Genomic DNA, 12,647 nt, shown 5'->3' on the forward strand with positions numbered 1-12,647 from the left:
ATTTAAAAGGGGAATAAAAAAAAATCATGCAAACCACAGATTGTTTGTTTAACAGATTGTGAACCATGGCTGTGTGGATACAAGCTCAGCAGCTCCAAGGAGACGCCCTTCATCAGATGCAAGCCTTATATGGCCAGCATTTCCCCATTGAGGTGCGGCATTATTTATCCCAGTGGATTGAAAGCCAAGCTTGGTAGGTGAACAAAGCTTTTTACATCATATTTTGTGAAGTGCAAAAATATCGGAGTTAGGACTGAGGGTGTAGCTCAGTGGAACAATGCTTACACAAGGACCTGGATTCAATCCCAAGCACCATCAAAAGAAAAGAAAAGAAGAAAGTTTGATCAGAAAGATCTCATGGTGAAGATTTTAAAAGTTATGTGCTTAATTTTTTTTATGTGATCCATGAAAGGTATTTAATCCCATCTTAGGTTTAGGGAGAGGGAATAACTCTTGGGATTTAAAAATAGAATTCATTGTTTGTTCCCTTTGATAGTTAGTACTGACTAAAAACATTAACATATCGCTACTAATAAATGGCCGTCAACTAATATGTTTTAAGTGCCTGTAGGGTATCAGCATTGTTGTAGGTAGTACTGTTTGAAGAAATGAAAGTCCTTGCCCCCACAGAATTTAGTGTTTGATGGGGAAGATAATTTAACAGTAAATACATAGGTGTTTTTAATTTATGTATTATATATATGCATAAAAACTAAAAGGAAATATGCCAAAATATTAACAAAAATTACATTTCAGTGGTGGATTTTTTTTTTTTTTTAGTTGTAGATGGACACAAAGTCTTTATTTTATTTATTTATTTTTATGTGGTGCTGAGGATCAAACCCAGGGCCTCACACACAGTAGGTGAGCGCACTACCACTGAGCCACAACCTCAGCCCCTCAGTGGATTTAACAAGCATTTTTTATCTTATTTTCCAAATTATTGACTGTATACTTGGGTTAGGGTCACATTGTTCTAAAATTCCTGTAGAATTGGTGCAGTATAGTCACTGACAATGCAGCTCTTTGGTTTGTCTTCTGTAGTGCCGGGACCAACCCAGGACTTCCCACATGCTCAGTAAGTGCTCCACCACTGAGCTACACCACCCGCTCTGTAGGTTTTGTTTTTTTTTAAGTGACAGTGTTATTACACACTGGAAGCAGGTTGTGCTCCGTTCTTCTCAGAAGCTGGGGGCTTGTTGGTTGGTTACAGTCTGTCAGTGGATTGAAAGTATTCTTTAAATACTTCAGGCCTCCCCATTAGCCAGGGGTCCTCTCTGAAAGAGTAGCCAGTCTTGATGCTATTATGGGAAGACAGCTATATACCCATCAGTGATATTGCCTTGGAATAATTTGCAATCACCTGTTAGTAGCAGATTTCTGTTCAGAAGCCAGAGAGCACCAAAGGCAGGCAATTTTCTAGGCAATTAAAAAAAAAAAAATCTCAGCTTCATGTAATTAAGTGAGGAAAAAAACCTGCTAAATATGAGAATGTCAGGTGCACCTTGTTTAGTGCTTTTCCATTCCCTTTTCATTTTCTTTTCTGTTTTAATTATTTGGAGGTGTTAAAAAAACATAGGTAGGAAGTTTCTGCTGATTTAAAATTTCATTTAGGGGTGTAGCTTAGGAGTAGAGCACTTGCCTATCATGTGCAAGGCCCTACATTCAACCCCTAGCCTGGTAAAAGAAAAAAAAAAAAAAAATAAAACAAAAAACTTCCAATTAGCCTGGCTCAGTGATATAGGCCAGTAGTCCCAGCTGCTCCAGAGACTGAGGCAAGAGGCAAGAGGACTGCTTGAGCTCAGGAGTTCAAGACCAGCCCAGGCAACATGGTGAGACCCAGTCTCAAAACAAAAAGCAAATAAGCTTTCATTTAGTAGATTCCTCATGTAGTCTTCTTACTGATGAGTTCTAAAAAAATTTTTGTTGATTAAAGAAAACCTGAATTATATGCCGTTTTAGTTTTCTTAAGAAGATAAAGATTTTGCTGACCACGGTGGTGCACACCTGTAATCCCAGGAGCTGGGGAGGCTGAGGCAGAAGGAGCACAAGTTCAAAGCCAGCCTTAGCATCTTAGTGGGGCCCTAAGCAACTCAGCGAGACCCTTTCTCTAAGTAAAATATAAAAAAGAGCTGGGGATGTGGCTCAGTGGTTAAGTGCCACTGGTTCAATCCCTAATTTAAAAAAAAAAAAAAAAAAGATAAAGATTGTAATAAACAGTCTTCAATTCTTCATGTTGAAGCCATCCACATAAGTCTCTTTATTAGCAGGGATGTTTAGAATCAGGACCAGAGTTCAGTGAGTTTTGCTCAGATACTGGATCCATTCAAGCATAGTTTCCCAGACAAGGAGAAGTATTATTGCCTCAATCCTTGCATGTTTTTATTTAGTATATAGTTTATTTAATTCATAGAGCATATATATTCAAAATTTGGCTTCCTTTACTGCCTTCTCCAGTGCATATTTGGGTATAGTCTCCGTGTTTTGATACACCTGTTTGTGCCTCTGTTTGAAATTAGTTGTAACTTCAGAGATTGGGAGATGACAGAACCTTTTAGCTACCACTAGATCTCTTGGCTCCAGACCTGGTCAGCAGTAATTGGATGTTATTTCAGTCTGACAGCTGTTCAGTTTCTTCAGCAGGCTAAGTAATTTGGTACTACCCAGTAGCAATTGTCGCTTAAGTTTTAGAAATAAAGGAAAAAGGAAAGAAAGAAGAGAGGGTGGGGGACCATACAACACCTGTCACCAGTTAAATGGCTCTGAAGTAAGATGAAGTCTGTAAACTGGTTTCTCTTGTTCACTGGAAAAGTTAGCATTGCCCGAAGTCCCAGATCTGTAACTAGTGATAGAAATGTCTCACCTGTTCAAATACTCCTAGACAACCTCTGCCTCATTTTCAGGACTCCTTAGAAAGAGCAGTATTATTGCTTCACCTGCCTGTATTTAAGAAATACTCCCTGTGGAATTTGCAATACAGCCATGGAACTGGTTGAGGCTGGAAACACGTGCAGTATGGTCTTAACCTTATGCCCCTTAACACCCTCAAGAAGACTATAAATAGGAAATTTTCAGAGCCCTTATTTCCTTTAGAGAATGCAAAGCATGTTCCTTTTCCCTTTGTTTCTATGAGAATATAGCATTAGCACCAGAATCAGTCAGTATCAAGGAGAGGGGCAGTACATGGTTAAAAAAAAAAAAAAGAGAAGAAGAAAATGAAAATACTGTATAGTCCAACTAGGGTAATAATTAGAAGAGTGTGACTAGAGTAATGTAGGCATTTAGTCAATTTGTGTTGGGCTGTTTCTTAACATTTGCAGGAAGTGTTAAGAAGAAATCACTTTAGGGCTGAGTGACTCAGTGGCAGAGCACTTGCCTAGCACGTGTGAGACCCTGGTTCTATGCCCAGAAAATAAAGAAATCACTTTCGTCAAAGAAAGACTGTGATGTGTAGAGGCTGCATTTCTTCAGGCTCCTGTGCATGTATGTATACATATTATGTAATTTTTTTCCCCTAGGGACTCAATAGATCTTGATAATCCACAGGAGAACATTAAGGCCACCCAGCTCCTGGAGGGCCTGGTACAAGAGCTGCAGAAGAAGGCGGAGCACCAGGTGGGGGAAGATGGGTTTTTGCTGAAGATCAAGCTGGGGCACTATGCCACGCAGCTCCAGGTGGGTGTGGATGATGGGTCACACTTAATTCTTGTCCCTGGGATGGCTTCTTCCTTTATATAGGCCTTCCTATAGAGTCTCATACTCTTTATCAGCCAGCATTGTTGAAGCATGTGTTCCATGCATAAGGTTCTAATTGTTTGACTTTGTGATTGTGGCTTTTTTTTTTTTTTTTTTAAGAACTTTTGTTTGTTTGTCATTTCCACAATCTCTGAGTGCTGGGGACTCGAACCCGGGCCTCCCGCATGAGAGGCAGGCACTCTACAAGATGGGCTATATGGTTAAGAACTTTTTATTGGAAAATAATTTTAAACTTACAGAAACTTGCAAGAATGATACAAAGAAGTTCTAAATTACACCCAGATTCACCTGTTATTTGCCCTGTCATACTTTACTTTCTTTCTTTCTCCCTTTGTCTCCTCACACACATTATTTAGTTATTTGAGAGTAAGTTACATATATCATGTCCCTTTATCCCTAAATACTTCAGTGTGCATTTTCTGAGATTAGGAACCTTCTTTTACATGGTTATAATACAGTTATCAACTTTAGTAAATTTAACATTAATACATTACTTGTAGTTAATCTGTCTATATGTCCATTTTGTCAGCTGACTCAAAAGTGTCCTTTCGAGCACTTTCCCCCTCCAGTTCAGGATCCAGTCCAAGATCGCATATCATATCTAGTTGTCATATCCCTTTAATCTTCTTTAATCTAGACTCATTTTGCAATCTTGCTTTGTCTTTGACATTGACATTTTAAAATAATTGCCCTATCCCTTACTTTTGTTGTTGTTTTGTTTTGAGATAAGGTCTCACAATGTTGTGTTGAAACTCCTGGGCTCAAGGGATCCTCTGGCCACAGCCTCCCAAGTACAGGCACATCCACATCTCCCCATGCCTGATCTAACCCTTACTTTTTAAAGACAAAATGTTCCTCATTTGGGCATTTGTTTGGTGTTACCTCATGGTTAGATTCACATTTCACATCCCCTGGTCAGAATTCTAAATGAGTGGTATTATCAGGGTATCACATCCAGGGACATATGATGTCCATCTTCCCCTTATTAGTAACAATAATTTTGATTGCCCAGCCAAAAACTTTTCTATCCTATTTCTCATCTGGCTTGGATTTTTAAAAATGTACTTATCTGGTTTCCAAAATGTTGCTGTAGTCCTTTAGGTACACTAAAATGCACGAAATAAAATAACCTCACCTTTTCACTGTAATTGGGCTTTCTGTGATGTCCTTTCTTGTTCCCATTGGTACTGGGGGAGCAGCATTAGCCATGATTGGGCCATCCCATCTCTGGGAGTCTTCTCCATCATGAGAGTGCAGGGTTAGGCCCCTCTAGAGCATGGAATGGAACAAAGTCACATCTGCCGTTGCATCCTTTCAGAACACGTACGACCGTTGCCCCATGGAGCTGGTCCGCTGCATCCGGCACATTCTGTACAACGAACAGAGGCTGGTCCGAGAAGCCAACAATGTGAGTGTCCTGTGGGTGTGAGGAGAGTGGGGATTCCTGTCTTACCTACCTCTCTCTGGACCCAGCTTTGTCAGGGAGACTCAGTGTAGACTTATTGGTGTCCCTTTAGAGATTTGATCTTCATAGATTTATAACCTTGATGAGGTTGCAACCACAAAGCAATGTGAACAAATAATATAACCTCAGCTGAATCATTTTCCAGAAAGATATACTCATATTTAGGAGAGACCCTTCTCAATCCCTTCCAAGCCAGGTATTGAAGGAATGGGTCAAACTAGGTCACTAAAATAGCTGGGTCCAGAGAGGCCTTGTTTATGCCTCCCACGTATCTTCATGTGGTGGTCTTCAGGATGCCTGTGGGAGGTTCAGCTCCTTCCATAGTGGAAGCAAATTATTCCATCACAAGAAAGTCTTGAGTGAGCACACAGATGAAGTGCATTCACAAAGCTGTGTTACCCACTGCATCCCTAACATTAGCTCAGTCCATGGCATTAGGCCAATAAGTAAATGTGAAAATGAGGGTCGTCATCATTAATAGGAAAACCCGGGTGATACTGAGAACATGTTGAGTTCTAGTCTCTCCAAAGGAAATTGGTGGGCCCTGTTTTGGAACTCTGGTGGAAGCCAGATCTGAAGTACTAGTTTCTACTATGATGGTGCCCGTATTCTGTTGGGTCACTTGTTTCTCCATTTTTCCCATTCTATCCTAGTTCTCACAGATGATGTTTGTGATTCCTTCTGATCCAAAATTTAGCTTTTGTGGTCTTAGCCCAAAGTAGGATCTAGCATTGGTTGGCTTTTCCTTGGGATTAAGGCTTCCTCCCACCCAACTGCCATGCACTTCCTCCCCGATCTCCCCTCAGGGCAGCTCTCCAGCTGGAAGTCTTGCTGATGCCATGTCCCAGAAGCACCTTCAGATCAACCAGACGTTTGAGGAGCTGCGACTGGTCACACAGGACACAGAGAATGAGCTGAAGAAGCTGCAGCAGACCCAAGAGTACTTCATCATCCAGTACCAAGAGAGCCTGAGGCTCCAAGGTGAGGAAGAGGGTGCAGGGCCAAGGGAACCGTGTGTGTCCTGAGGCGGGAGTGAGGACTAGAAGGCTGCTCAAGTTGGGTTGTAAGAGAACTCATTTTTCATTCTGAGCATCTACCTTCCATTGGGTGGTAGGGGATAGTTATTGGAGACGGTGCTAGCAGGAAGAGGCTTAGGAAGGGGAGAAGACACGTTGCCTGGCCTTGGAGAGTATGGGGTCTTACCCAGGCTTCTGACACCCTGAGGAGGCTGGGGAGGACATTTCCTTTTGGGGAAGGAGCTCATAGTCTAAGTAAACAACATCAGGCATAATATTTTATATATAATAAATATTTTATAAATGCAGCTTTATTGAAGTAATAAATAGGGAATGTAAAACTATATGTTTAGGGTCTGTGGGTGCAGCACTGTGGAGAACACTTGCCTCGCATGTACAAGGCCCTGGTTTTCAATCCCCAGTGACACACACACCAAAAAAAAAAAAAAGAAAGAAAGAAAAAAAAGAAAATCACCTTTAAAAACAAAAAACTTTCTAAGCAGTATAAGGCCAAGGGACCGTGTTTCTGGTGATCAGTGTTTAATGTTTTGTGCAGTTATTCAGAGAGGCCTTCCTGTAACTGCGTACACTTCTGCACCTCAGTGTGTCCTTGTGGACAAATCTCCCTAGCCTAGTATACTGCTTGCAGCTTGAGGCATCCAGAAATTTCATTGTCAGTCTTGAGACTATGGAGCCACCAGCGCCCCCTCTTGACACTGTAGGAAGTTGGCAGTTTGAGCTTTAACAATTTCCATGCTTACACACTCACCTCAGAATCTCAGAGGAGCAATGGCTCAGTAGCCAGCCCTGACACACACACACAAGTGTGCACTCCTGTTAAAGTGTGTGTGGCAGGCTCTATCGCATAACTTTATTGACATCATTTTTTAACTCTGTCTTCCCAGACTGTAAATCCTTGAGAGGGAATTGTGTCCTCTATCTTTGTTCCCTGACACAGGACAGTGACTAAAATATGAGTATTAACAGAATGATTCTAACATATCTTCCTCCAACTGAATTTACCCCAAAGAAAAGGAACAGCCTTTGGGAACAGGAGTTTCAGGCTATAGTTTCTACCTGAGTCCATTGTCGACAGCATTTATGATCCTTAATGTGGGTTTCAGTTGCCTATGGATGGGTTTAGATTTGGATTCTGGATGGATTTAGACCTATTACATGGTGTCACTTCTGTCTCATTTGTCTTCCTCACCATTACAATCACAGATTAGGGCTGGGGGTATTGCTCAGTGGTAGAAAACTTGCCTAGCCTGCACAAGGCCCCGCGTTTAATCTCAAGTACCAGAAACACGTGTGTGCGCACACACACACACACACACACACACACACACACACACACACAGAGTAAAAAACACACAGAGTTTTATTTATTTTTTTATTTACTTTTGGTACTGGGAATTAAATCCAGGGGCACTTAACCACTGAACCACATCTCCAGCCCTTTTCATTTTTTGTTTTGAGACAGGGTCTCAGATTCCTAAGTTGCTAAGACTGGCCTTGAGCTTGGGATCCTCTGCCTCAGCTTTCTGAGTTGCTTAAATTCTCAGGTGTCCTCTACCATGCCTGGCTAAAACCACAGACTATTGATCAGTTTGTACAAGTGAAGGCCAGCCCCTGAGAAACATAGCCGTTGCCTCCGGTCCACCTGACCTCCTTCACAGGAACACCTGCAAATGAGTAGGACAGACCTAAGGGGGACACTTGCAGGAGGAGGGTGGGTTACAGGTATTGGGATCACCACTCCCCTATGGGCCAGCAGGATCCTGAGGGAGCCGACAGGCCCCTCTGCTATGTTCCAAGCCTGGGTAATACTCTTCTCAGTCAGTACTCTCCAATGAGATTAGACCCATATTTCCTAGTTGTAGTTTTGGGCTTTTCCTGGCTGTCCAGCATTGCTTTTGTCTGTCCCAGCTTGTGTGTTCCCTGGGGCAGGGACTGGGTCCGTGTGACATGGCCTTCAAAGCCAGCCAGGAAGTTAACTAAGACATACCGACGTACACATCTTTTTGATTCAGCCTGAGTAAGTATGCTGGGCAGTTCAACAAAAAAGGTTATTGGAAGGCAGTAATGATCCCAGCACTCAGGAGACTGTCGTGTTGGGAGGGGGATGGGTTTGCAGGCCGGGGAGGGTGGACAGGTGGCTTTGACTGTGGACAAGTTTGGTGGTTATCAGTCCTCAGGTGTTTCTTCCTTTACTCTTTCTACCTCCCCCATGTCTTAAGGCTCTGTTCATAGATAGTTTGGAAAAGGTAGGGAGGCCTCCCTCCACCCTGCCTTTCCTAAGGGAATCTTGCTGAATTGTGTCCCAGGAGGCCCAGACACTCCCTCCCTCCCTCCTGGTGGGTTGGCTGAGCTCTTGTTGACTCTCCCTGGATGGATGTGGCAGGCACCTTCCACTCCTAGCGAGACTCACCATCCTGGGGAGGGACTGCCAGGTTCAAGGATGGGACAAAACAAGAGAGCAGGGCCTCCCAGATGAGGCTCCCATGCATGTGAGGGGTGGGGCAGAGCAGCTGCTTGTCTCTGTCACCTTTTCGTTCTCGTCCTACTCCCCGGTCACCAATCAGAACCAATCTTCGTAGAACTCAGGCCTGCCAGGCCGTTCCTGGAGCATTTTCTGTATCATTTATTCACTGTCCATGGTAAGGCACTCAGCAATGCCACGAGTCTCCCGCTTCACATGTGCGGAACTGAGACACAGAAAGAAAGTGATTTGCAAAGTTCACAGGGGTGGAGTGGGAGTGGGGGTTGGGGGCAGGCAGGTTCCTGTTCCACTTCACTTGTGAGCACCCACTGCCCAGAGGGGAGGCCCAGCCAGGAGGCCAGTGAGCAGAGCCCAGAGGTGCCTTCTGAAGGTGCTCCTGCATCTTTGGGCACCCATGACTGTACATGGGAAGCCGACTGGCCATCAGTGGGGTGACTGACCCTTGAGGTCTTGCTCCAGAACAGGTGAGTGGGATGCTCTGGGCTTCCTGGTAGATGGCAGGAGTGATGGTGGTGGGTGTCCTGTCCCCTCCTTCAGCTCAGTTTGCCCAGCTGGCCCAGCTGAACCCCCAGGAGCGCCTGAGCCGGGAGACGGCCCTCCAGCAGAAGCAGGTGTCCGTGGAGGCCTGGCTGCAGCGTGAGGCCCAGACTCTGCAGCAGTACCGCGTGGTGAGTAGGATCCTGGGTGTCGGGGACTGGATGGAGGGGCAGAGCCAGGAAGGGCAGGAGGCCAGACCCTGTTCCCTGAGGTGCTGTGAGGCAGAGAGGTGGGAGAGGGAAGGGTCTCCTGGGCCTGCCTGGCTCCCTGGGATGGTAGGGGAGGTCCTGCAGGGCTGTTCCCTGGGAGCCCAGAGGGCTGCTGTCCCCCTTGCCACAGGAGCTGGCCGAGAAGCACCAGAAGACCCTGCAGCTGTTGCGGAAGCAGCAGACCATCATTCTGGACGACGAGCTGATCCAGTGGAAGCGGCGGCAGCAGCTGGCCGGGAACGGAGGGCCCCCCGAGGGCAGCCTGGACGTGCTGCAGTCCTGGTGAGGCTGTGGGGAGGCGGGCGGGGTGGCAGGGCTCCAGGGTGCGCTGCCCGCTGCGTCTTCTGCCTCCCGCCTTGGCCTGAGCAGTAGGCTCCTTCTGTCTGTGACAGCTCTCATTTCGCCACTGTCCTGGTTTGAACGTGGACTTTGGTCCCCTGATCCATACTGCTTCCCCCATGGATGCAGTCACGTGCTGGGGAGTGGGGCAGGGCTTTGGTATGCAGTGACTCTTGAGCTGGTTGGCCCCAAGTCGGGGTGGCCCCTGGTGTGTGCATCGTCTGCTTGTGGAGGGCAGGAGCGTCCTGTGTGCCAGTGGGTTGGTGGGGTGGGGAGCGCCTGTGGTGTCCTGGTGGGTCCCTGAAGATGCAGCTGTGTTGCTGGGGTCTCCCTAGACTGGGAGCCCCCAGGCTGTGGCCTGGGGTGGGGAAGAAGCCATCATTCCCCCGTGGGCCCTGGGACTTCTTGCAGGTGTGAGAAGTTGGCCGAGATCATCTGGCAGAACCGGCAGCAGATCCGCAGAGCCGAGCACCTGTGCCAGCAGCTGCCCATCCCCGGCCCAGTGGAGGAGATGCTGGCCGAGGTCAATGCCACCATCACAGACATCATCTCCGCCCTGGTCACCAGGTGACTGCTGCCTCTTGACACCACCTGGAGCATGCGGTTGGCACGTGGGAGGCGGCAGGTGCCACCCAGACCTGAGGCTCTGCCCAGTCCCGTCTCTGCCTGGCACCCCCTCCCGGGGCACCTCCCGTTGCTCTGGCCGCTCGGGGCAGCCTCCCCCAGTTTCTGGCGTGGACACGGTGGGAGATGCCTCCGCTCGGCCTCCCCTTCTCGCTAGGAAGAGAGGCCCCTTTCCTCACAGGGGGACCCGCAGCCCCACCCCGCCACGCCTGCATCTCATCGTGTGTCTGGTCACTCGTGTCCCCTGCAGCACATTCATCATTGAGAAGCAGCCCCCTCAGGTCCTGAAGACCCAGACCAAGTTTGCAGCCACCGTGCGCCTGCTGGTGGGCGGGAAGCTGAATGTGCACATGAACCCCCCCCAGGTGAAGGCGACCATCATCAGCGAGCAGCAGGCCAAGTCCCTGCTCAAGAACGAGAACACCCGCAAGTGAGTGTGCTTCAGTTTCTAGCTCCCTGTTCCTTTCTTCAGGTCCCTGCAATGGGAAGATAGTAATTCTACCACCTCTGCAAATCCCTGTTCACCCTTCTGGCCTGTTCTGAGGATCAGAGAAGGAATATAAGGGGGTTTTTGAAAGATAGTATAGTTTCCTTTAGTAGGGATATGAAAATTACTTGTGTGTTTTATTTATAGAGCTAACATTTCCTCTAAATCATGTATGCTTTTAGCAGCCTTCTATATTTCCTCCTACTCCGAACATGTTCTCTACCCATGTTTACTAAGACCCATATAGATTTGGAGCTGGTCTCTCTGATTTGCAGCGATTACAGTGGCGAGATCTTGAACAACTGCTGTGTCATGGAGTACCACCAAGCCACGGGCACCCTCAGCGCCCACTTCAGAAACATGGTGAGGAGGGGAGAAGAGGAAAAATGCCTTGTCCCTGTGTGTTTTAGGGCTCTGTCATCTCGTGTTCTTCCTTTGCAGTCCCTGAAACGAATTAAGAGGTCTGACCGCCGTGGAGCGGAGTCCGTGACGGAAGAAAAATTCACAATCCTGTTTGAATCACAGTTCAGTGTTGGTGGAAATGAGCTGGTTTTTCAAGTTAAGGTAAAGCCCCCTCCACAGCCAGGTTGTGTGTGTGTGTGTGTGTGTGTGTGTGTGTGTGTGTGTGCGCGCGCGCGCGCGCGCGCACGCACATGTGCTGTGCATTGTATATCACAAAAGAATGGTGATCAGGGCTGGGGAGATAGCTCAGTCGGTAGAGTGCTTGCCTCGCAAGCACAAGACCCTGGGTTCAATCCCCAGCACCGGAAAAAAAAAAAATAATGGTGATCACATTGTGTCTTCTTTTTGACCATTGATAAACAGAAAATGGGGAGCCGTCATCCTTACAGGTGTTCTCTTTTAGATGCTATTAAGTCATGAACTAAAATAAGTAGCTGGAGGAATAGGTAAATAATGAATGAAAGGAAACATTACCCAGTGTGAGAAGTGTATAGTACATTTCTTGTGATTTTTTTTTCCAGAAATGTCTCTTTATGCTCTTTCTTTCTCTTCCTCAGTCTCCTTGTAACTCCTTGAAACTTGCTCCACCTTCAGAAACATCTAAGCAGTATTGCCTTTAAAATATCTGAAATTTCTAAAGTTGCACCAGTGTGAGAAGTTGCATTACTCCTGCAGCTATTTCCACTCTGCGTTTTAGGGCGCCACTTACTGACACTTGAATGACAGTGTTACTGTAACAAGCAAAAAAGAAGGGGAAGAACTTGAGGCCGGGGATGCTCAGTCCTTCTCCTGTGTCTTTTAGACCCTGTCGCTCCCGGTGGTGGTGATTGTGCACGGCAGCCAGGACAACAACGCTACAGCTACAGTCCTCTGGGACAATGCTTTTGCAGAGCCTGTGAGTGGATCCCTTGAACCCGTGGGTCTCAGGATCATAACGCTGGTGTCACGAGATTTTTTTCCTCGTATTTCCTCAAAAAGCATAGAAAAAGTACTGTTTTCCTGAGTGGAAGGCAGAGTAGAAAACGGAAAGAGCATGGCTTGACGTCAGGCCAAGGTTAGGCTCCGCTCCCTCTCCTGTGATCATGACTGTGACCAAGGGATGTTCTCTTTGCCTCTCTGAACTTGAGTTTCCAGTCAGTGCCTGCGACAGAGGCATGATGATGTCCATGGCACCATCAGGATGCTTACGTTGGGTAACGGAAACGCTGTCACATCACCTATAATCAGTAAATACTTCGGTTCTTGTGGG

At 46.5% G+C, this 12,647-nt stretch overlaps 1 protein-coding gene across 3 annotated transcripts in view; it reads left to right on the plus strand.

The window, feature by feature from the left end:
• LOC306657092 (signal transducer and activator of transcription 5B) overlaps positions 1-12,647 on the plus strand; it is a 60,670-nt gene that overhangs the window by 37,931 nt on the left and 10,092 nt on the right. For 2 of the 3 annotated variants that reach the window (XM_079132803.1, XM_079132804.1), the window contains exons 2-12: positions 56-193; positions 3,519-3,675; positions 5,075-5,164; positions 6,028-6,202; positions 9,278-9,408; positions 9,617-9,768; positions 10,237-10,392; positions 10,700-10,879; positions 11,212-11,299; positions 11,378-11,500; positions 12,201-12,293. In XM_079132803.1, the coding sequence (XP_078988929.1) occupies positions 66-193; positions 3,519-3,675; positions 5,075-5,164; positions 6,028-6,202; positions 9,278-9,408; positions 9,617-9,768; positions 10,237-10,392; positions 10,700-10,879; positions 11,212-11,299; positions 11,378-11,500; positions 12,201-12,293 (1,473 nt within the window). In that variant the 5' untranslated portion in view covers positions 56-65. Of the gene's footprint in view, positions 1-55; positions 194-3,518; positions 3,676-5,074; positions 5,165-6,027; positions 6,203-9,277; positions 9,409-9,616; positions 9,769-10,236; positions 10,393-10,699; positions 10,880-11,211; positions 11,300-11,377; positions 11,501-12,200; positions 12,294-12,647 lie in introns of those variants that run through there. The other variant, XM_079132805.1, reaches the window with a different exon arrangement.

This window comes from Sciurus vulgaris (assembly GCF_902686455.1).
Source record: "Sciurus vulgaris genome assembly, chromosome: 3".
NCBI lineage: Eukaryota > Metazoa > Chordata > Mammalia > Rodentia > Sciuridae > Sciurus > Sciurus vulgaris.